At 35.1% G+C, this 24,849-nt stretch overlaps 1 protein-coding gene across 12 annotated transcripts in view; it reads right to left on the reverse strand.

Moving 5' to 3' along the window:
• Positions 1-8,678: 8,678 nt before the first annotated feature.
• The window catches only part of CHD9 (chromodomain helicase DNA binding protein 9), a 236,832-nt gene continuing 220,661 nt past the window's right edge, over positions 8,679-24,849 (reverse strand). For 5 of the 12 annotated variants that reach the window (XM_029206310.1, XM_029206293.1, XM_029206342.1 and 2 more), the window contains 5 exons: positions 23,007-23,146; positions 22,471-22,692; positions 17,520-17,648; positions 14,433-14,537; positions 8,679-12,144 (listed from right to left, as the gene is read on the reverse strand). In XM_029206310.1, coding sequence (XP_029062143.1) covers positions 11,266-12,144; positions 14,433-14,537; positions 17,520-17,648; positions 22,471-22,692; positions 23,007-23,146 — 1,475 coding nt within the window. In that variant the 3' untranslated portion in view covers positions 8,679-11,265. The remainder of the gene's footprint in view (positions 12,145-14,432; positions 14,538-17,519; positions 17,649-22,470; positions 22,693-23,006; positions 23,147-24,849) is intronic. The other 7 variants (XM_029206317.1, XM_029206277.1, XM_029206325.1 and 4 more) reach the window with 3 other exon arrangements.

The raw sequence follows: 24,849 nt of genomic DNA on the forward strand, positions 1-24,849 counted from the left end.
TGTTTTGGTATATTACTTGTTTGTTTCCATTCATCACAAAATATTTTTTAACTTCTTTTGAGATTTCTTCTTGAGTACTTATTTATGAGTATGTTGTTTAATTTTCACATATTTGTAAATTTCCAAGCTTTGTTACTGATTTCTAATTTCATTCCTTTGTGGTTGCAGAACATACTTTGTATGATTGAATCTTTTTAAATTTGAGACTTGTTTTATGACCTACCATGTGGTCTATCCTGCAGAATGGTCCTTGTGTGCTTTAAGAATGTGCATTCTGCTATTGTTGGGTGGTGTCCAATAGATGTTTCTTAGGTCTAGTTGATTTATAGTGTTGTTCAAATCTGTTTTCTTGTTGACCTTTGGCCTGCTTGCTCTATTCATTATTGAAAGTGAGCTATTAGTCTCCAAATATTATTGTTGAATTGTGTATTTTTCCTTTCAATTTTGTTAGGTTTTGCTTCATGTATTTTGTGGCCCTGTTGTTAGATGCACATATGTCTATAATTGTTATATTTTCCTGATAGATTGACCCTTTAATCATTGTAAAATGTTCTCCTTTATTTCTAGTAACACTTTTTTTTTTTGGTTTGTTCTAAAGTCTATTACTCTTTTATTAGCATAGCTACTCCACTTTTCTTATGGTTACTCCTTACATGATATATTACTGATATATCATGTGTATCTATGGTAGATATGGTCTATATCATATATACCTAAATAATTCACATATACATGTATGAATTACTTAGATTATGACTAATGAGGGCATGTCAAATCAGTGGAGAGATTATATACTACATGATGCTGGGACATTGCATAACTCTTTGGAAAAATTCAAATTAAGATTCCTATTTTATACTATATGTTACCAAAATAGACTAAAAAAAGAGTCTATTTTTTATCTATCAAATTGACAGAGACTTTTAAAAAGTTATAATGCCCAGTACTTCTAAGGAGACATAGAGAAGAAAGTAGTTTTTTACTCTACTGTTGGGGTATAAAATGATAACAATCAAACTGGTCTTAAAATTTGAACATTATTATATCATGCCTAGGTATTTATTCTAATGAAAAAAATCATTAGGGTATGCAAAGATTTGACTACAAACACATTACTGTTTAAATAGCCCCAAACTGAAAAATATCTAAATGCTCAATAATTGGGTATTAAATAAATTATGATGCATCTACATATATATAAATGTGGAATGAGAAACCCTTTGAAAATGTGAAAGAGAGGGCAGACAGCAGAAGCAAGAAGAACTACAATCCTTCAGCCTGTGGATCAAAAACCACATTCACAGAGATACACAAGATGAAAAGGCAGAGGGCTATGTACCAGATGAAGGAACAAGATAAATCCCCTGAAAAACAACTAAATGAAGTGGAGATAGTCAACCTCCCACAAAAAGAATGCAGAATAATGATAGTGAAGATGATTCAGGACCTCGGAAAAAGAATGGAGGCAAAGATCAAGAAGATGCAAGAAATGTTTAACAAAGACCTAGAAGAATTAAACAAACAAACAGAGATGAACAATACAATAACTGAAATGAAAACTACACTAGAAGGAATCAATAGCAGAATAACTGAGGCAGAAAAACGGATAAGTGACCTGGAAGACAGAATGGTGGAATTCACTGCTGCGGAACAGAATAAAGAAAAAAGAATGAAAAGAAATGAAGACAGCCTAAGAGACCTCTGGGACAACATTAAACGCAACAACATTCGCATTATAGGGGTCCCAGAAGGAGAAGAGAGAAAGGACCTGAGAAAATATTTGAAGAGATTATAGTCGAAAACTTCCCTAACATGGGAAAGGAAATAGCCACCGAAGTCCAGGAAGCACAGCGAGTTCCATACAGGAGAAACCCAAGGAGAAACATGCTGAGACACACAGTAATCAAACTGGCAAAAATTAAAGACAAAGAAAAATTATTGAAAGCAGCAAGGGAAAAATGACAAATAACAAACAAGGGAACTCCCATAAGGTTAACAGCTGATTTCTCAGCAGAAACTCTACAAGTCAGAAGGGATTGGCATGATATACTTAAAGTGATGAAAGGGAAGAACCGAAAACCAAGATTACTCTACCCGGCAAGGATCTCATTCAGATTCGATGGAGAAATCAAAAGCTTTACAGACAAGCAAAAGCTAAGAGAATTCAGCACCACCAAACCAGTTCTACAACAAATGCTAAAGGAACTTCTCTAAGTGGGAAACACAAGAGAAGAAAAAGAAAGACCTACAAAAACAAACCCAAAACAATTAAGAAAACAGTCATAAGAACATACATATCAATAATTACCTTAAATGTGAGTGGATTAAATGCTCCAACCAAAAGACACAGGCTTGCTGAATGGATACAAAAACAAGACCCATATATATGCTGTCTAAAAGAGACCATTTCAGACCTAGGTACATATACAGACTGAAAGTGAGGGGATGGAAAAAGATATTCCATGCACATGGAAATCAAAAGAAAGCTGGAGTAGCAATACTCATATCTGATAAAATAGACTTTAAAATAAAGAATGTTACAAGAGACAAGGAAGGACACTACATAATGATCAATGGATCAATCCAAGAAGATATAACAATTATAAATATATATGCACCCGACATAGGAGCACCTCAATACATAAGGCAACTGCTAACAGCTATAAAACAGGAAATCGACAGTAACACAATAATAGTGGGGGACTTAAACACCTCACTTACACCAATGGACAGATCATCCAAACTGAAAATAAATAAGGAAACAGAAGCTTTAAATGACACAATAGACCAGATAGATTTAATTGATATTTATAGGACATTCCATCCAAAAACAGCAGATTACACTTCCTTCTCAAGTGCACATGGAACATTCTCCAGGATAGACCACATTTTGGGTCACAAATCAAGACTCAGTAAATTTAAGAAAATTGAAATCATATCCAGCATCTTTTCTGACCACAATGCTATGAGATTAGAAATGAATTACAGGGAAAAATACATAAAAAACACAAACACATGGAGGCTAAACAATACATTACTAAATAACCAAGAGATCACTGAAGAAATCAAAGAGGAAATCAAAAAATACCTAGACAAATGACAATGAAAACACGATGATCCAAAACCTATGCGATGCAACAAAAGCAGTTCTAAGAGGGAGGTTTATAGCTATACAAGCCTACCTCAAGAAACAAGAGAAATCTCAAATAAACAATCTAACCTTACACCTAAGGGAACTAGAGAAAGAAGAACAAACAAAACCCAAAGTTAGTAGAAGGAAAGAAATCATAAAGACCAGAGCAGAAATAAATGAAATAGAAACAAAGAAAACAATAGCAAAGATCAATAAAACTAAAAGCTGGTTCTTTGAGAAGATAAACAAAATTGATAAACCATTAGCCAGACTCATCAAGAAAAAGGGGGAGAGGACTCAAATCAATAAAATTAGAAATGAAAAAGGAAAAGTTGCAACAGACACCACAGAAATACAAAGCATCCTAAGAGACTACTACAAGCAACTCTATGCCAATAAAATGGACAACCTGGAAGACATGGACAAATTCTTAGAAAGGTATAACCTTCCAAGACTGAACCAGGAAGAAATAGAAAATATGAACAGACCAATCACAAGTAATGAAATTGAAAATGTGATTAAAAATCTTCCAACAAACAAAGTCCAGGAGGACCAGATGGCTTCACAGGTGAATTCTATCAAACACCCATCCTTCTCAAACTCTTCGAAAAAGCTGCAGCAGAAGGAACACTCCCAAACTCATTCTATGAGGCCACCATCACCCTGATACCAAAACCAGACAAAGATACTACAAAAAAGAAAATTACAGACCAATATCACTGATGAATATAGATGCAAAAATCCTCAACAAAATACTAGCAAACAGAATCCAACAACACATTAAAAGGATCATACACCATGATGAAGTGGGATTTATCCCAGGGAGGCAAGGATTTTTCAATATACACAAATCAATCAATGTGATACACCATATTAACAAATTGAAGAATAAAAACCATATGATCATCTCAATAGATGCAGAAAAAGCTTTTGACAAAATTCAACACCCATTTATGATAAAAACTCTCCAGAAAGTGGGCATAGAGGGAAACTACTTCAACATAATAATGGTCATATATGACAAACCCACTGCAAACATCATTCTCAATGGTGAAAAACTGAAAGCATTTCCTCTAAGATCAGGAACAAGACAAGATGTCCACTCGTGACACTATTATTCAACATAGTTTTGGAAGTCCTGGCCACGGCAATCAGAGAAGAAAAAGAAATAAAAGGAATACAAATTGGAAAAGAAGTAAAACTGTCACTGTTTGCAGATGACATGATACTGTACATAGAGAATCCTAAGGATGCCACCAGAAAACTACTGGAGCTAATCAATGAATTTGGTAAAGTAGCAGGATAGAAAATTAATGCACAGAAATCTCTTGCATTCCTGTACACTAATGATGAAAAATCTGAAAGAGACATTAAGGAAACACTCCCATTTACCATTGCACCAAAAAGAATAAAATACCTAGGAATAAACCTACCTAGGGAGACAAAAGACCTGTGTGCAGAAAACTATAAGACACTCATGAAAGAAATTAAAGATGATACCAACACATGGAGAGATATACCATGTTCTTGGATTGGAAGGATCAATATTGTGAAAATGACTATACTATCCAAAGCAATCTACAGATTCAATGCAATCCCTATCAAATTATCAATGGCATTTTTTATGGAACTAGAACAAAAAATTTTAAAATCTGTATGGAGAGACAAAAGACCCCGAATAGCCAAAGCAGTGTTGAGGGAAAAAAAACAGAGCTGGAGGAATCACACTCCGACTTCAGACTATACTACAAAGCTACAGTAATCAAGACAATATGGTACTGACACAAAAACAGAAACATAGATCAATGGAACAAGATAGAAAGCCCAGAGATAAACCCATGCACCTAGGATCAACTAATCTATGACAAAGGAGGAAGGATATACAATGGAGAAAAGACAGTCTCTTCAATAAGTGGTGCTGGGAAAACTGGACAGCTACATGTGAAAGAATGAAATTAGAACACTCCCTAACACCATACACAAAAATAAGCTCAAAATGGATTTGAGACCTAAAGGTAAGACTGGACACTATAAAACTCTTAGAGGAAAACATAGGAAGAACACTCTTTGACATAAATCACAGCAAGATCTTTTTTGATCCACCTCCTAGAGTAATGGAAATCAAAACAAAAATAAATAAATGGGACCTAATGAAACTTCAAAGCTTTTGCACAGCAAAGGAAACCATAAACAAGACGAAAAGACAACCCTCAGAATGGGAGAAAATATTTGCAAACGAATCAACGGACAAAGGATTAATCTCCAAAATATATAAACAGCTCATGCAGCTCAATATTAAAGAAACAAACAACCCAATCCAAAAATGGGCAGAAGACCTAAATAGACATTCCTCCAAAGAAGACATACAGATGGCCAAGAAGCACATGAAAAGCTGCTCAACATCACTAATTACTAGAGAAATGCAAATCAAAACTACAATGAAGTATCACCTCACACTAGTTAGAATGGGCATCATCAGAAAATCTACAAACAACAAATACTGGAGAGGATGTGGAGGAAAGGGAACCCTATTGCACTGTTGGTGGGAATGTAAATTGATACAGCCACTATGGAGAACAGTATGGAGGTTTCTTAAAAAACTAAAAATAGAATTACCATATGATCCAGCAATCCCACTCCTGGGCATATACCAGAGAAAACCATAATTCAAAAAGACACATGCACCCCAATGTTCACTGCAGCACTATTTACAATAGCCAGGTCATGGAAGCAACCTAAATGCCCATCGACAGACGAATGGATAAAGAAGTTGTGGTACATATATACAATGGAATATTACTCAGCCATAAAAAGGAATGAAACTGGGTCATTTGTTGAGACGTGGATGGATCTAGAGACTGTCATACAGAGTGAAGTAAGTCAGAAACAGAAAAACAAATATCGTATATTAACACATGTATGTGGAACCTAGAAAAATGGTACAGATGAACTGGTTTGCAGGGCTGAAGTTGAGACACAGATGTAGAGAACAAACTTATGGACACCAAAGGGGGAAAGCCACGGGGGTGGGGTGGGGTGAGGATGGTGGTGTGATGAATTGGGCGATTGGAATTGACATGTATACGCTGATGTGTATAAAATTGAGGACTAATAAGAACCTGCTGTATAAAAAAAATTGTGAAAGATTCTTTAATGGTATGGGAAGATTATTATGATATAGTAAATGAAAAGGTTACAAAATGGTATGTACAGTTTAACTTCACTCTTATTAAAATAATACATAATATGTATATGCAAAAAAAATGACCCAAAAGTTAACAATTATGTCTGAGTATTCAACATTATGGGTTGTTTACTTTGTGCTTCTCCTCCTCTCTTCTTCCCCATGATTTTCTATAACATTCTGTCTTATTTTTTACTAAGAAAAAGGAAGAATGATTTAAAAATTCATTAAGATGTTAAGATGTGGAGACACACACACACACACACACACACACACACACACACACACACTGGAATACTACTCAGCCATAAAAAAGTATGGAATTTTGCCATTTGCAGCAATGCAGATGGCCTTGGAGGGTGTTATGCTAAGTGAAATAAGTCAGACAAAGACAAATACTGTATGATACCACTTATATGTGAAATCTAAAAAATAGAACGAACTAGTGAATTTAACAAAAATGCAGACTCAAAAGTATAGAGAACTAGTGGTTACCAGTGGGGAAAGGGAAAGGGGGAGGGGAAATATAGGGGGAGGGGATTAAGAGGTACAAACTACTGTGTATGAAGTATGCTACAAGGATATATTGTACAACATGGGGAATATAGCCAATATTTTATAACAACTGTAAGTGGAGTATAACATTTAAAAATTGTGAATCACTATATTGCACACCTGTAACATACATAATATTGTATATCAACTATACTTCAGTTTTTTAAAAAGATGTTATTTTTGCCTGTTAGTAAAGGCAAAGATGATTTCAAATGCAACACACAGTACTGGTAAGAATTTGGGGTAAATGAGCAGGCACAAAATGTATGCTGCTAGTAGTAGTATAAATTGTTACTAATGTCATTGGCACTGGCAACACAAATCAAAAGCCTTAAAAACAGAAGTATTTTCACTTCTAGGGGTTAAGGAAATCATTAGGGATGGATACAAAAAAATGCATATATAATTAGGTTCCTGGTTAAATAAATTACACCTGTATGGGCAATATATGTATTAAAAATCACATTGCAGGATACTTACTGACATAGAGGCCAGTATATTAAAGGCAAAACAGCCAATATTCTGTCCCATATAGTACTGATTTAATATGAAAATGTATGTTTCCTAAAGCTACCGTAACAAATTACCACAAACTGGATGGCTTAAAACAGCTGAAATTTATTCTACCACAGTTCAGGCCAGAAGTCCAAAATCAAGGTGTTGGCAAGGTTGGTTCCTTCTGGAGGCTGTGGAGGAGAATCTGTTCATGCTTCTCTCCTAGCTTCTGGTGGTTGCTGGTAGCCCTTGGTGTTCCTTGGCTTGCAGCTGCACAGCACCAATCTCTGCTTATTGCCTCGTGGCCCTATTCCTTGTGTTTCTTATGTCCTCTCCTCTTCTTATAAGGATAACAGTCATTGGATTTAGGGCCCACCCTAATCTAGTATGTCTGCATCTTAACTAATTTTATCTGCCAAGATCCTATTTCCAATTAAGGCCACATTCTGAGATTCTGGGTTGACATGAATTTTTGTAGGACACTATTCAACCCACTACATGTATATAACATACAGATAAAAAGATTGGATAGCTACATGAACAGTATTTCAGGGTGGGTTTATGGATGATTTAAATAGCTTTTTGTTTTTCTGCATTTTAAAATAAATAGCTTACTGTACTGAAGTTGCATTTATGTAGAGATTAAGTTCTTAATTTATTGAATGAGGTGAACATTACTTGTAGTCAAAAATTACTCTCCCCCCAAACCACTTTTTTCCCTCCTACAGCTCAAAATATACAGAATACATCATTTTATACATAGTGTATCTTCTCTCAAAATCATCCGACACAGCCAATTCTTCCTCCAGCAGTGGAACATATTACTGATCCTCTGGGTGAGCACCAGATGAAGTTGTTGACTTGTTTAGTATATTTTACAAAAAAGAAAGGTTTTCTAAAGCATGGCAGTATAGTTGAATGTGTTCAAGTTAAATGAGGGTGATGAGACTCCACTGTTCTACTTTTGTAGTTTGAGGAAAAACAAATTTCTTTCATATTTATAAAAAAAACACTGCAAACAACAGTGATGAATTAGGAAAGTCTCTAGGACCAAGGGAAAAAATAAATACTGATCTTCAAAATGGACTTAAGAGGTTAGGTATATCTCTGGGTCTTTTGGGATTTTTAAAGGTCCAAGGGAAGAAAACTTTGGGAAATAATAATATTGTGGATATAATTATAGCCAACTTCTGTCTCTTAAAAATTCTTCCACTTTCCTTTTAAAGATTTATGGCTATGGTTTCCTTCATAACTGGAATAAGATAAATTATATATAAAAATAAAAAAAATTGTCATGTACAGAGGCTGACATCATGGGTAGTCAAAGAATATGTTTAATAAAAAATAATTAAACTTCCATTTGCTCTATAGAACATCATAGAAAGTAATTTAATAAATTACAAATGACTTTTTAAGACGTTTGCTCAACTACAGAAAGCAAATTCAGACTACACAAAACACAACTGGTAAATATTGCAATGTCCAAAAGAAAAATTGGACTAAGACTTGAATCATGAAACCTGAAACAAGGGCTATAAATACAAGGCAATAACAGCTATAATTCTTTTAGTAACTACCAACACATACTTGGATATCCTTTCAACTGCAACTTTAGTATTATGTAATTCTACTGATTTCTTTTCTTATAACCCTTAACTTTACACAACCATGTTTGCATGTTTTTTTAAGCTGATAGCTGGACAACTTTTCCCCAATCAGTACTAGATAGAAGTGTCTTGAAACCCAAGAGAATGTTTAAAGTTAATACTAGCCTTAATGCTTTGAAAACTGCAACTGCCTTATTACATAGAAAGAGAATCACTAAGATGTTAACCAAATTCATTTGATCATAATTAGGAAAATACTTTATCTCATAAATTTGATATAAATTAGATTTTAGTGACAAGATCTAGGGCTTTTTTCCCCTTTATTTTAAATTGGAGACAGAAAGGAACGAAGATCATGTGGGTATAACTAGGGGGAGAGAAGGGAAATGTGGATGGTGCTGAAATACTTTACCGGCAAACTAAGTTAACTGTGTTTGAAAAACTTTGGCTATCTCATAGGTGTATTCTAGTTAAACAAAGGTGCAATACTGCAAAGGGAAGATACTAAATATGTAATATATCATTTTCATGATGAAGAATTACTACCCACTTCTCCTGGAAGGGCATTATAGTGACTATTGCTAAGACATTGCATAAAGGACTATCAATTCAAAGTACTATTTTGGGAAAATACAAAAATCAATACAATCCCAATGGAACTTATATAATTTTGTAAATACATATAACACTGTCTCTCTAATAAGGGGTTAGTTATTTTACATACAGAAACATAATTTACTGGTAAAGGTCTCGGAAAATCCAATATAATTGCTTAATTCATGACAAAGCAATAGAGTTCTATCAAAACATACTAAAAGTTATTTTTTCTCTGGGAGAGAACTGGGGTACTTTTCCCCTCGCAAACTTTATCACTGACTTATTTTTAAGTACCAGAAAAACGCTAACACTTGTCTCTCCTTAGGATGTAAATGATATTTTATTTCCAATTCAGTTCTCATTGTTTTAAATGTATATGAAGGTGAACCTGGACCTCTACCTTGTCAGAATAATAGCAGCTTTAGCAGGAGAAATTGTATCACAAATCAAACAGACAAATTTTACATGGTAAAGGGTTCTAAGAAATTGATCAGAAGCCTTTGGCTTCATTTTTTGTGGTTCATAGGAGTAACGTATATTTTTTTGAGATTATTCAAAGTGCATTTTCAAAATGGGCAACTCAGTATATTTAATATAAACTGATAACCCAACACTGATTCTGGGCAACCTTTAGTTTGCTTATACGTAGAAACTCAGAATGAATTGAGACTATCTGCATGTTACTTTACCCTATTATCTGTTAATTCCGGAATATTTCCATGACGTAAAACACAAATAGAAATCTACACAAATAAAGCAAACAAACAATTTCTTTTACATGAAGTATGCTGTGTTGAAAGTTCTTTTCAGTGGCATTTCATGAGTTTGCCTTTTCTGAACCCTGGAAACAGACATTACTCATCTGAGACAATTATTTCTAAGAGGAGGCCAAACTTTGAAGAGCTGAAACTAAATATGTCTAGAGGGTGCCAAATGACACAGGATTATTTCATGACTTAATTTTACTGATTTTAAGAGTGAAGCTCAGCAAAAAGCAAGTCATATTTCTTGCCAGATTAACATGATATATAGGATGTGTTTAAAAAACCCCTGAAAACAAGTATAGAATTAGAAACGAATGTAAACTTCCTAAACTAACTCAGCTGAGGTAACAGGTAGCCAGTTAAATTGGCTGATTGGGAAACTTATTTCTTCTTTAAAACACACTTGTACCTGAATTGGAAATATCAGCAGTGCATCACAACACTAGAGCATTTTCATGTAATTAAAGCAATGGATGGTGATGTAGATTCTACAGCTTTCATGACATTCATTAGCTGCCCAAATTATTGCTGAGTTTTGATCTGTAAATTATAGGTGTCAAGGAGGCTGTAAAACTATATTCAAATTAAATCAGTAATATGCATAAAGTATTCTGTGTTCACTGCAAATATATTAAATATACAACTCTTATTGAGCATAATTTTCATAAAATTAACCCCCAACAAAATTATAATGCCTTTTGTTGTAATTTTACACCTTTATGTATTTGATAGTACATACGAGTTCAGAAACTTATGAATCTTAAGAAATATTACATGCAAAACGTCTCTGAAAGCAGTTTGCACTTCTAAACAAATAACTGAAATGTTCAGTCAGTAAGTTATTGATGCACTCAACACTGGGGTATTTACAATTAATAATTAAAGAAAAAAAATCCAAAATCAGTTCATAATTTAAGTGCAGTCTGGGAATCAGTCTTCATTACTCGAATCTGAATCCTCAGATGACGATGGTGTACTATCAGATCCAGATGAAGCATCAGCTTTCTCTGAACCCTCATCTGTGCTGTTTTCATTGAGAGGACTCGGTTCAGTTCCCCCTTTGTCTTCCTGATCTCCAACTCTGGAATCTTCTTCCTTTACTTCTACAGACTTAGATGAGCCTAAGTCACTGTTTTTATTTTTCTGTACATCAAAAGTATTGGACTGGGACAAAGTTGGAATATGAAGATTAAGGCCTGGAGTGAGAAGCATCCCTGGATAAAGTATATTGGATAGTAATAGTGGGTTAAGAGCTAACGGGTTGGCAGCTGCAGCTGCACTTAATGCAGCAGTAGAGGATGTTGAAGGAGAACTTGACACAGAGCTTTCACCACCATTCTCTGAATTTTGGCTCTCTGTCCTTTCTTTTTTTCCTTCTAGCTCCGTAGAGTCATTTCCCTTTTTTTCTTCTGTTCCAGATTCTGTAGGCTTTGTCAGGAGTCCTCCCATGCCCAACAGATTTGGCAATCCAGTCATTCCTGACAGCAGCATGGGGAACATGGCAGCCACGTTTTTAGCTTCTCCTCCAGAAGAAAGGCCAGCAGGCATTCCCATGAGCCCTGCAGTCACTTGCAGTGACTGCAAGTTTTGTAGGTTTTGTTGTAAGGCCTGAAGAGTTGGGAGGTCCACACCTGGAAGTAATCCATTGGCTAATAAAGGACTGCCTGAAATACTGGTGGCAGTTGCAGCTGCTGCCGCCGCAGTGGCCTTTGCAATTCCACTTTTAGGCCGTCTCCCTCGCCTGCTTACTTCCTCTCTCACAACGGGACCAGTGAGAATACGTTCATACATACTTTCTGGAAGAAATCCCTAAAAAAAAAAAATCCATCAATAATAACCATTTTCAAATAAAATCAATAGCTATTAGTTTGTGATACAAATAAGCTATTAAAAATAGGTAATCATTCATAAACTTATTCTGTATTGATATAACCAATTATGAGAGAGATAACCCAATTTCATCTTAGTATAAGTAGTGGCTTGAAACAGCTCTTTTTCTCATTTTATCTTAAGAGGGCAGAAAGAGGTCTCTGGCCCTCTTTTATACTGTGAGGCATAAGTTAGTAGAATAGTTCTGGAAAACAGAAGGTCCGAAGAAATTTTTTCATGAGGGTTACTACTGCCATGCCCTTACATTTTTCACATCACCAATTGCTCTAGAAGACTAAAGGAGTGCCCCTCTTCTAATCTGGAAGAACAATAAGCAAAGGACAGAAGAAGTAAAGATTAAAATGAGATGCTTCATATGACTCTTTCCTATCACTTTGGGAGTAAAGGAGACAGAGCCAAACCGAAAAAGATAATCAACAGGGGGGAAAAATCACTTGGCTCAGAACAGCAGTAGCACCTGCAGACTGGGAAGCACCAAGTCCAGGGCAATGGAGGGCAACCTATGCTACTTTCTTGAAATTCTCCCATGATTTTCTCAGGCTCAAAACTCCTAGAAGTAAAAAACAAACAAATGAACGAAAATTCCTAAAAGTTTTAGGAGTTTAGAACCACTAGACCAGCATTGTCCAATAGAAATAATGTAAGCCACGTATGTAATTTAAAATTTTCTAGTAGCCACAATTAAAAAAAGGTAAAATACGTGACACCAATTTTAGCAATATAGTCTATTTAACATAACAAAAACACTGTCATTTCACTATGTCATCTATGAATATTATTGAGATATTTTATATTCATTTTTCCAAACTAAGCCTTCAAAATCCAGAAACAGTGCTTCACACTTACAACACCTCCTACTTCAGACTAGCCAAATTTCAAGTGCTCAATAGCCACATGTGCCTGGTGGCTACCATTTGTGACACTGTAGCTCTAGACAGTGGTTTGAAAGACTCTCATGGGACTATTTTAAAATTCTGTTTTGAACTGATCAACTTATTTGTTCTCTTTACAAAAGCATTAGGGTTCACTACAGAAAACAGGACAACAAAAAAATACAAAGAAAAATATCATCCATAGTTTCACTGTTCAGAGAGAACCACTGCTAACATTTCAGGATGTGTGCTTCCATCTTCCCCTTGTGCATATAAACAGATTTTACAATTCTCTTCACCTCTTTTCTAAAATAAAAAAAAAAAAAATAGAATCATACTGAACATAGGTTTACTGCCTGTCTTTTTCATTTAGACACCTGTAGACATAATAGCTATTATTTATTCAGCACTTACCACATGGTTAGGCTTTGATACTCCAAGAGCTTAACTACTACCCCATTTAACAACACTGTGAACTTTTTCTCCCTTGTCACTAGATGTTCTAAGATATAATTTTTAAAATAGTTGCAGTTTTTCAATATACTGATGGACCATTGGTATATTCCCAATTTTTATTACTGTATTATGATGAATAACCTTACATATATATATCTTTCCCCATCTTTGTTTTCTTAATATGCCTTTTAATCAATCAATCAATCAATTAATTAGGCCACGCTGTGCAGCACATGGGATCTTAATTTCCCAACCAGGGATTGAACCCATGCCCCGTGCAGTGGAAGCACAGAGTTCTAACCACTGGACCGCCAGAGAATCCTGCCCCTGCCGCCCAATATCTTTTGACTATTCATTGTGGTATTGCTCAAATAGTATCTTAGAGATTAAAATAAACACAAATCAGCATATATTGATTCTGCATTCTAACTCAACAGCATCTGAGAAATCTGTAACATATTCTGCAAAACAAAAATTGTGAACTAAAAAATACCTTCACATATTCTTGGAATATTTTGTTAATTTTTAAAAATAAATTTATTTTTGGCTGTGTTGGGTCTTCGTTGCTGCGCGTGGGCTTCTCACTGTCGTGGCTTCCCTTGTTGCAGAACATCGGCTCTAGGTGCGTGGGCCTCAGTAGTTGTGGCATATGGGCTCAGGAGTTGTGGTGCATGGGCTTAGTTGCTCCATGGCATGTGGGATCTTCCTGGGCCAGGGATCGAACCTGTGTCCCTTGCATTGGCAGGCAGATTCCTAACCACTGCGCCACCAGGGAAGCCCTATTTTGTTAATTCTTAACTTAAAATTTAATCTAAGTTATAATTAAATGGCATCTAATTTTAAAAATGATGTCTGAATTAGTATTTATGAAATACTCACAGACTGCTTAACAACATCTCCCCATTCAGGAGCTACTCCATATTCTGTATTTTCTTTCAGGAACCGACATAAATCTTTCAGAGGGGGAGCAAAGGCACCTCCAACCTATAAATGAAAAACAGATTGTTAGACACTTAAAAGCACTATTAAATATGAAGACATTTCTTGCTTTTATTCTGTGCTGTACAGAGTTTATTTTTTTAAAACACATGTATTCATTGAACCACTTTTGACAATCTTTATTACATTAAAAAGGACTACCACAATCCACAAGAACTATTAATATACTATATAAACATGTGCTAATGTAAATTTTAAATGTCTTTCTTTCTTTAAAATTAATTAATTGATTTTGGCTGCATTGGGTCTTTGTTGCTGCGGGCAGGCTTTCTCTAGTTGCGGCGAGCGGGGCTACTCTTCGTTGCGGTGCGCAGGCTTCTTACTGTGGTGGCTTCTCTTGTTGCGGAGCACGGGATCTAGGTGTGCGGGCTTCAGTAGTTGTGGCATGCGGGCTCAGTCGTTGTGGCCCGTGGGCTCTAGAGCGCAGGCTCAGTAGTGTGGTACATAGGCTTAGTTGCTCCGCAGCATGTGGGATCTTCCTGGACCAGAGATCGAACCTGTGTCCCCTGCATTGGCAGGCGGATTCTTAACCACTGTGCCACCAGGGAAGTCCCTTAAATGTTTTTGAGTTACTGGAACAGTAAAATAAATAACTACCATTTACTGTGAAATTACTATGTTGGGTAGGTAGTGTAGCCTAGTTAAGAGTATACCCTTCGGAGTCAGACTTACCACCTACATGAACTAGGGTAAATCAGTAAATCTCTTTGAACCTCAGTTTTCTGATCTGCAAAATGGAGATAACAACACCTCCCTCATAGGGTTTTATGAAGATGAGATAATTCAAGTGCCTCAGCAAAGGTTCTGGCACATAATAAATATAAGCTATTATTATTATTATCATATTACCAACTATTGTGCTAAAGACTTTAGAGTACATAATTTATTTTGGTACTCACTACATCCATTTGAGAAGGTATTATTTCTACTTTTCAAATGAAGGAACTAAGCCTCAGAGAAGTTATACAAGTTGCCTAAAGCTAGCTAGTAAGTGTTAGGATCAGCTTTCGAACTCAGGTCTCAAAAACCCATGCACTTATCTATTATGTAAACTGATACCCTAAAAGTATAAAAATATACATATCCCTTTAAATGTTTAAATGATTTGAACCTACCAATTTAATGTTCCTTTGGAGTCTAAAGACACTTCTTGAATAATTCCTTTTTCCACACCTTTTTGAATGAATACATACTATATCTTGTTAGGATATAGACAGGGTTTAATATGGCCAGTTATAATACCTATAGGTATTCTTATCTAGTATTTCCTATAATCTTTACTTAGCCTCTCAAGTTTCTGTTGCCATCTCCTTTTTATTATGACCTTCATTAAGCTCCAGTTTACACTGGAGGCCCTCTGTATGGTTTATGGGATTCAGCAAGTGGATCTTTTCCTTAGTAACTGATCAATCCTCAAGTCTGCACTCTAGAAACTCAGAACAATAAAGAAATCTACAAACTAAAGGAAATGAACAGGACTTTTATCAGGTTACAACAATGAAAAATAAAATTTAGGGTGTTTAATGTTAAACCTAACAAGTAAAAATTTAAAAACTGGTTCCATTTCCTTAAAACTGGCTAAGAGAAATTTATTCATATCTAGAAATGCTAATTTCATTATAAGATGAAGTGCAAAGATTTGTAACACAATCTATGCAAGCATAAAATTAAGTAAAATGCAACTAAAATGTCATCTTGTTCTTCCCCTAATACATCTATGACATCACTTTAAAGCACTAACAAAAGCTGAATAAGCTATCTCTACAAAATTGGGGAAAAATCAGTATTAATTTTAATGAGTGCATATGATAATATTAAGACAATTGTTATTTTAAAAGTAGTTTTCTTCCAATTTCAGTATTTCTTCTGAGAAAGTCAAATGATTTCATGTATTTTTATACTAGCAGTGAAGTCATTTAACAGAGGGCAAGACAGAACTAGGGAATTAATGTGACCTTTGTAGGGTAATTTAATTTGTGAGTGAAGGAACTCAGTGAGAAATGTGCTGTTCTTACTCTGAGGCCATTTCTTCTTTCTTACTTATTTTGTTGCTTGCTCATCAGAATAGAAAACAATAAAAATGTCAAAGCTATGAACTTACAAAAGGGTGCCACAAGTGTTCCATCATTTACTTTAGGAGGTAAAAGAGACATATACCAATCCAAACATGAAACAGACACAATTTGGGAAAACAAATGTTGAGCCACATTTGGTTCAGAAATAGACTTTGGAAAAACCTGACTGTTACCATTCATCAATCAATAAAGCAAGAAGGTAAACACAGGGATACTATTAGTGTATAAGGTACCTTTGTTTAAGACATTTTATTTCCATCTATCAGAAAATTATGTAATGTGCCCATTTTGATAGAACGAGACACTTAACAGCCAAATGATGGAAAATCACGTGACAAATATATAAATCTATAATGGCCATGATGAGAATAGTGTCCCCTTTTCAACAGAGTTTCTCGACTTTTGCACTACAGACATTTTGGACTGGTGTTGTAGGGGTTGGCCCCTGTGCTGCAGGAGGTATAGCAGCATTCTGGGCCTCTATCCACTAGATGCCACTAGCATCCTTCCTCTGCTCACCACCTCCCCAACACCCACCTCCTTACTCCAAAGTTGTGACTACCGAAGATATTTCCAGACGTTGCTAAATGTCCCCTGGAGGACAAAGGTGCCCCCTTTTGAGAACCACTGACTTACACGTAGTGCTCTTGCTCAGGGCCACTGCTTAGGCACAGATAATGTAAACTAACTTGCTTATTTCATTCAACAGCTTACACAAAGATGTGGGATTTGAAATTAGACTGCATAAAATTGTAGTCCATGTCTTTTCCTGCAAATCTTCTACATTTAACCCAACCAGGTCTGTTAGAAAATACTGCATAATGAAGTAGTGTTCTAGAGATCTCTTAAGCAGTGAATCAACATGAAAAATTAACAACAAATATATAAATACCTTTCTGGCATTTCTTCTGTTAATCAGCTGAACACGTTCTTCTCCAGTGAGACTATTCACATCTAGTTTATTGGGGTTTCTGCAACGATGCCTTTTTTGCTTGGGTCTCCCCTCATGGAGCTGCATTCTCTAAAATACATGGACAAAGGAATGGCTTGAAAATCTAGCTGTGCAACTAGTACAAATAAGCTGATCCAAGAAATTTAGTCATATAAAATTGAAGATATGTTATAGATAAGATATATTAATACAGTTGACCCTTGAATAGCATGGGTCTGAAATGTGCAGGCTCACTCATATGTGGATTTTCTTCAATAAATACATACTACAGGACTACACGATCCATGCTTGACTGCACCCAGGGATGCGGAACTGAGGACACGGAGGGCTAACTGTAAAGTCATACTCAAATTTTTGGCTGAGGGGGTGGCATGCATCAGTACTTCTGACACCCATACTGTCCAAGGATCAACTGTTTATATTATATATTGAAGATTTATATTATATATATTCTATCACATATCTTCAATATATCAAAGAATTTACCCCATAGCTATATGTTTAAAATATTTAAGGTTTAAATATTTTTATATTAATAAAAATGCTGAATAAGACAATGTTACATGAACCTTTTCCTCAAATTATATATTTAAACAATTATTCAAGGCAATTAATAATGATCAGTATTATCTTTCTGTATGAAAGTAGGCTCCTGAAATGAGGAGGACATTGCTAGTTCTTTCCTTAAATGCCCTCAAAGATCACTGTATTTCTGGAGTGTTATTTGAAGGAGTTATCTAATAATGCTGGAAGAGCTTCCTCTTTACATTTTCTCCTGATGAATTTCACCTGAAACATCAGATTTTTCTCAGTGCTCTGATAGCATTTATATGTGTACTAGTGGCTTTCATTTCTCTTCATCTCACTAATAAACTTTCTTATCTCTTTTCACATAATCCTCACAATACTCAAAGATATTATTCTTTTCTAAAAAAATGTATTTATTTATTTTGGCTGCTCTGGGTCTTCATTGCGGCGTGCAGGCTCTAGAGTGCGCGGGTGGGCTGTACAGCACGCGGGCTCAGTAGCTGTGGTGCGCAGGCTCTCTAGTTGCGGTATGTGGGATCTTAGTTCCCCGACCAGGGATCAAACGCGGGTCCCCCTGTGTTGGGAGCACAGAGTCTTCACCACTCGACCACCAGGGAAGTCCCCCAAAGATATTATTCTTATTTTACAAATGGGAATCAAGGCTCAGAGAAGATACCTTCCTCAAGGTCATGCACCTAGCAGGTGGCAATAAAAACTCTATCAAACCATGCTGCTCACCTCTGTTAACAACAGTTAACAAAGTAAGGCTTGATGTCTGTAGTCATTTCTAAACAATTAGAAATTCCAACAGACTAAAGCTCAAACTCTTCAGCATGGCATACCAGTCCCATCACAGCCTGGACTGAATTCACCTTTTCTATCCAATTACTATTACCCCACTCATTCCCTCACATACTCTGGAATATCAGACTAGTCACTGTTTTATGACTATATCCTTTTTAGACTCTCTTCATAATTGTTCTGTAATGCCTAGAGTATCCTCCTCTTATCCTGCCTAGAATAAGTAGGCATTTGACCAGTATTAACCCGGTCAAATGCCTACTTATTCTTTTATCATCCACCAGTCATGTCAGCTCTATTTTCTATCTTTTCCCAGATACTCTGCGTGGGCAGAGTAATTATTCTTTTATCAGTTTCCATGGCAGTTTATACATACCACTGGTATAGTACATATACCACGTTATGATCATTTTGTTGTAGAGATATCACAGCAAAGTGTGAGATCCAATATACCATTAATGTAAAGTGCCCTTGGAAATCATACCAGTTGTTATCTTGTATTCTGTACTCCAACAAATGCTACTTATAACAATGTTTTAAAATCTTAATAATAAAGTTATATAAAAAATTAGGACAAAAGGTTTATTTGCAGGGAAAATGATGAACTCCTATAAGTTAAAAAAAAAAGTAATAAAGATTCCTTTGCAGTGGTAAGAGAAAGGTATGACAATCTTCAGAGACTAGAGCATAACTGCCATGAGGGCAAGAACTTTATATTGTTCACTGTTTTATCCTAAATCCCTTTAAATAGTAACTAGCACATAATAGTTGCTCAATAAAAATTTACTGACTGAATAAATGGTATTTTCTAACATGTTAATAAGTATAGGGTTAAACTAACAATTCTCATTATTTTTAGAATTGCAATACTCATTTTATGATTGCTCACCTTACTGACAACCCTTCCCCTCATAGTTACAAGAGCTTTACTTGGTGCTTTTTTTTTTAAATCAAAAGAATTAAGAGAAAGTTTATTTGAGAATTTGTGGCATCTTTTGAAAAAATTAGGGATATGAAAGGCATTCAAAAGCCAAGACTGAGGCTCCCTATTTTAGACTACCAGGTTATCTCTTGAGGACAATAATAGCAATGTAAAATATTAAACTAAATATATATTACAGATACAAGTATATAAAAATATATATTACAGTCACATTCTAGGGACTGGAGCTTCTGTGGTTCTTTTGCATGAAAAGATAAGGTAATGAATTTTTTTGTTAATAAAATAACAATCACTTTACCTTTATATAGCACTTTTTAGTCTCCAAAAGACTTTCATTTTTAATTTTTTAAATCACTGACTCAGTAAACATTTACAAGGAGCTAGATACCATCCTCTGTAGCAGGAATTACGTGCTAAGTCCTGGGGATACAAGGTGAATAGGAGAGCCCTTAAGAAGTTCATGGGGTAGGGGACGACTTCAATGGGTTATCCAATTAATCTTCATAATGGAAGCAGATAGAACAAACCCACTAACTTCACTGTACAGAGGATATGCCATTACTCTTTTACCTTCTAAAATATATAGAAACATCAAGGGAGACTGATACAAAATTTGGTACATCAGCATCTGACAGTAAAGCATTACAAACTTAAATAATAGATTTCTATGAGTAAGAAAGACATACGCCCATAAGATAGTGAGTAGAAAGTATTTCAGAGGATAAGAAAAATGCAAATTAATATATCTGTTCTCCTCTTTGACTAATATAAACCATGCACCTGACGAGAACCAGAAGGTGTATTCTTATGAGATCTTAAGTGTAGCAGTTTGAACAGTGGATTTAAGACTTATTAGCTGTGTGGCCTTGCACTATTTATTGGGTTGGTCAAAAGGTTCATTTGGTGTTTTCCATAAGATGGCTCTAGTAGCACTTAGTTGTCTTTAACTTCATTCGAAACAATTTCGTTAGACTGTATTGTGACAGCTCTCATATCAGCGTGCATTTAAAAAAAAAACTTATCAAAATTGGTGAATTTTTGCGTAGCCATTTTAATACTGAAGGTGGAAGAAAAAAAGCAACATTTTCGGCATATTAAGCTTTATTATTTCAAGAAAGGTAAAAACACAACCGAAACACAAAAACAGATTTGTGCAGTATATGGAGAAAGGGCTGTGAGTGATCGAATGTGTCAAAAGTGGTTTGCAAAGTTTCGTGCCGGAGATTTCTCGCTGGATGGTGCTCCATGGTCGGGTAGACCAGTTGAAATTGATAGTGATCAAATTGAGACATTAACTGAGAACAATCAACATTATACCACGCGGGAGACAGCGGACATACTCAAAATATCCAAATCAAGCGCTGAAAATCATTTACACCAGCTTGGTTATGTGAATCGCTTTGATGTTTGGGTTCCATGTAAGTTAAGCAGAAAAACCCTTCTTGATCATATTTCCGCATGTGATTCTCTACTTAAACGTAATGAAAACGTTCCGTTTTTAAAACAAATTGTGACAGAAGATGAAAAATGGATACTGTACAACAATGTGGAACAGAAGAGATCGTAGGGCAAGCAAAATGAACCACCACTAACCACACCAAAGGCTGGTCTTCATCCAAAGAAGGTGATGCTGTGTATATGGTGGGATTGGAAGGGAGTCCTCTATTATGAGCTCCTTCTGGAAAACCAAACGATTAATTCCAACAAGTACTGCTCCCAGTTAGACCAACTGAAAGCAGCACTCAATGAAAAGTGTTTGGAATTAGTCAACAGAAAGCACATAATCTTCCATCAGGATAACGCAAGACTGCATGTTTCTTTGATGACCAGGCAAAAACTGTTGCAGCTTGGCTGGGAAGTTCTGATTCATCCACCATATTCACCAGACACTGCATCTTCAGATTTCCATTTATTTTGGTCTTTACAAAATTCTCTTAATGGAAAAAATTTCAATTCCTTGGAAGACTATAAAAGGCACCTGGAAGAGTTCTTTGCTCAACAAGATAAAAAGTTTTGGGAAGATGGAATTATGAAGTTGCCTGAAAAATGGCAGAAGGTAGTGGAACAAAATGGTGAATATGTTGTTAAATAAAGTTCTTGGTGAAAATGAAAAGTGTGTCTTTTATTTTTACTTAAAAACCGAAGGCACATTTTGGCCAACCCAATATTTAAAATTTCAGTATTTCCATTTCTTTATAAAGTTATAATGATGCCATTCTGATAAAGTTAGGGGGTGTTAAATTAGGTAATCCATGCTAAGTATAAAGCCAAGCACACAGCTAAGTCTCAATAAATGTTTACTATGATCATTTTTATTATTTTAAAACAAATTATTTGTGGGAAAAGATTGCAAGTTTTGTAACTTTACAATATTCATTGGGTCTATGATAGTACTCTGTGTATGAGAGGTAATTTTTATTACTTAAACACTTATTGAATGCAGAATGGAAAAATGGAAAATGATATTGTATTGTATCGAAAGATAGTCATTATTTTTTTCTGCTAATTTTCCTAAATCTTGGGCAGAACACATAAGTGGGTGAGAATTTATGCTTCATCATTATAGGTGTGACCAATCACAGAAGTAAAATATACCAAGTTTTATAAGGCATCACCTACAGGAATAAAAGCTCCTAAATCTTCCACATAACCTGGGTGCTCCTTAAGCCATTTTTCCAAATCCTTTCTCTTCGGTGCATCATCGCCTGCAAGTCTTGTCCCATCTTTAAGATTAATAACTGGAACAGGACTTTCTGTATCAGGAATTCCTTGAGGTTGAGTATAGGATAGTGCTGGATTTATCCCTGTAGAAATCTGTGAGGTGGTTAAGCCTAACGTAACCTGTAGAAAAACATCAAATGACAATTTTATTTCCATGCTTTAGCATTCTGATTTTGGCCCAATGAAGCAATTCTTTTTGAAGAGGAAAAAAAAAGTTGTTTAAAGGTCAGCTAAATCTTTCAAATTTAAAATTTTCATGCATCTTAGCCAGTGCTGGATTCTACTGAGATACAATCTAAAGCTATATAGCATACTCCTAATTTTCTAATTATCTTTATTATTCTACAAAACATTCACAAACAGCAATATGTATATTTACTAGAATTGAATTTTGGACTCAAGAATCAGTAGTTTTTAAGCATTATTTTACTTACATGATTAGGTGGTTTATTTCTGTTGAAAAAGAGGATGTCAACACCTTCTACATTCTTCCTCCTTCCCCGCCTTTTTTTGACTACAGGCTGGTTGTCTAATAAAACTCCATTGGCACCAAGGGTTGATTGAATGGGAGTACCTAACAAATTAAAAATGCAAAAGAGTGATAAAAATCTAGTTCTTAAATTAAACGTAATTACTTTTCTAAATACATAGACATTTTGCGGGGGTTGGGGAGGGATGGAGTGGGAGTTTGAGATTAGCAGATACAAACTATTATATAGAGAATGGATAAACAACAAGGTCCTACTGTATAGCACAGGGAACTATATTCAATATCCTGTGATAAACCATAATGGAAAAGAATATGAAAAAGAATGTATATATATGTATAACTGAATCACTTTGTTGTATAGCAGAAATTAATATAACATTGTAAATTAACTATACTCCAATAAAATAGAATAAAATAAATAATTAATGCTTGTAATGATACTCATGATCAAAGAAAAAGTTTATTTAAAAAAATACATAGAAATTTAGCTCTTATTTTACAAGCAGTCAGACAAAATCAAGCAATTCTTGGATTAAAAATACCACCTCATTTCTCATTTAAAAACCAGGAGAATTGTAATCTAGGTCTCTTTCAAGTTTTGACTTGTCTCCTCAAATTTTTCCCCTGGATAGTCACACATCTTTTCTTTTGTCCCCTTTTCAAGGAAGAACCATGCCTTTCTCATGTACAAGACAAACCTTTCCCCCTTTTTTGAACCCATTAATTCCTACTTTTTCTAAACGTTTGTTTTATCATTTATCTTTGTTTTTTTGTGCCAAAATATCTTACTCTACATTAGATTCTTATCAACTTAAAAACATGGTCCAACTCAAATAAAAAATAAACTTCTTTCGGCTTTTTCACAACTTTCAAAACTTTTGAAAAGTTGGTTGCTATTATGCTCCCCTTTCTCACGACAACCTCACTCCTCAATTCCCACAGTCCACTCCTGCCCCAGCCTATTTAAGGTATTTTCTTTAAGACCACCATTGTTTCTTGCCAAATTAAACTGACCCTTCTCACTCTTCATTTCAGTAGGCACTCACTAAAAAATGTTTGTAAGAGGTATGAATGAAGCAGTTCCATGCATTCATTTTTTTCCTAATAAATAAATACGCATTTATCAAACAGCTATGTACAAAGCACTGTGATGATTCAAAGGTAAGACACAGTTCCTGTCCTTAAAGAGTACGTAATCTAGAACACTCTTATAAAAGAAAATATTAATAATGAGATGTTTGCTTAAAATGGTTCACAGTTTGTAGCGAGAAATGCATTTTCAATCATTCAAGGAGAATTTTTGACCAAGTCCTGTGTATCCCTAAAAGACATTTCCCTTTGGTTGGCTGTGTAATCTTATGGAAGTCACTCTCCTCACATCTCAGTTACAAAAAATACCTTAATTCATAATTAGTAAGGAATAACTAATTACAATGAATAAAAATTATTTTTGCATATGAAAGCACTGAGGAATGTGACATAACATTATTAAAAGAACAGCTTTCATTATTTCATTAAAATCAGATTAACAAAATATTATGAATATTTGAAAATACTTTCACTATAGTACATTTTAACTGTAATAATAGAATAACTTTCCTAAAATATTACTTTTAAAAGTACTATTCTGTTTTATAAGAACTTCTCATGGCTTCCTATCCTAGTATGAATGAAATGCCTTACATCAAGCCTCATTCCTGCCTGACCACCAACCCAATCCCCTCCCCAGCTCACTTTTTGATGTTGCCCATAATCTAGATTTATCTTTGCTAAGCAGTCTCTGACCT

This window comes from Monodon monoceros, unplaced genomic scaffold, assembly GCF_005190385.1.
Source record: "Monodon monoceros isolate NGI ecotype Baffin Bay Population unplaced genomic scaffold, NGI_Narwhal_1 Super_Scaffold_10, whole genome shotgun sequence".
Taxonomy (NCBI): domain Eukaryota; kingdom Metazoa; phylum Chordata; class Mammalia; order Artiodactyla; family Monodontidae; genus Monodon; species Monodon monoceros.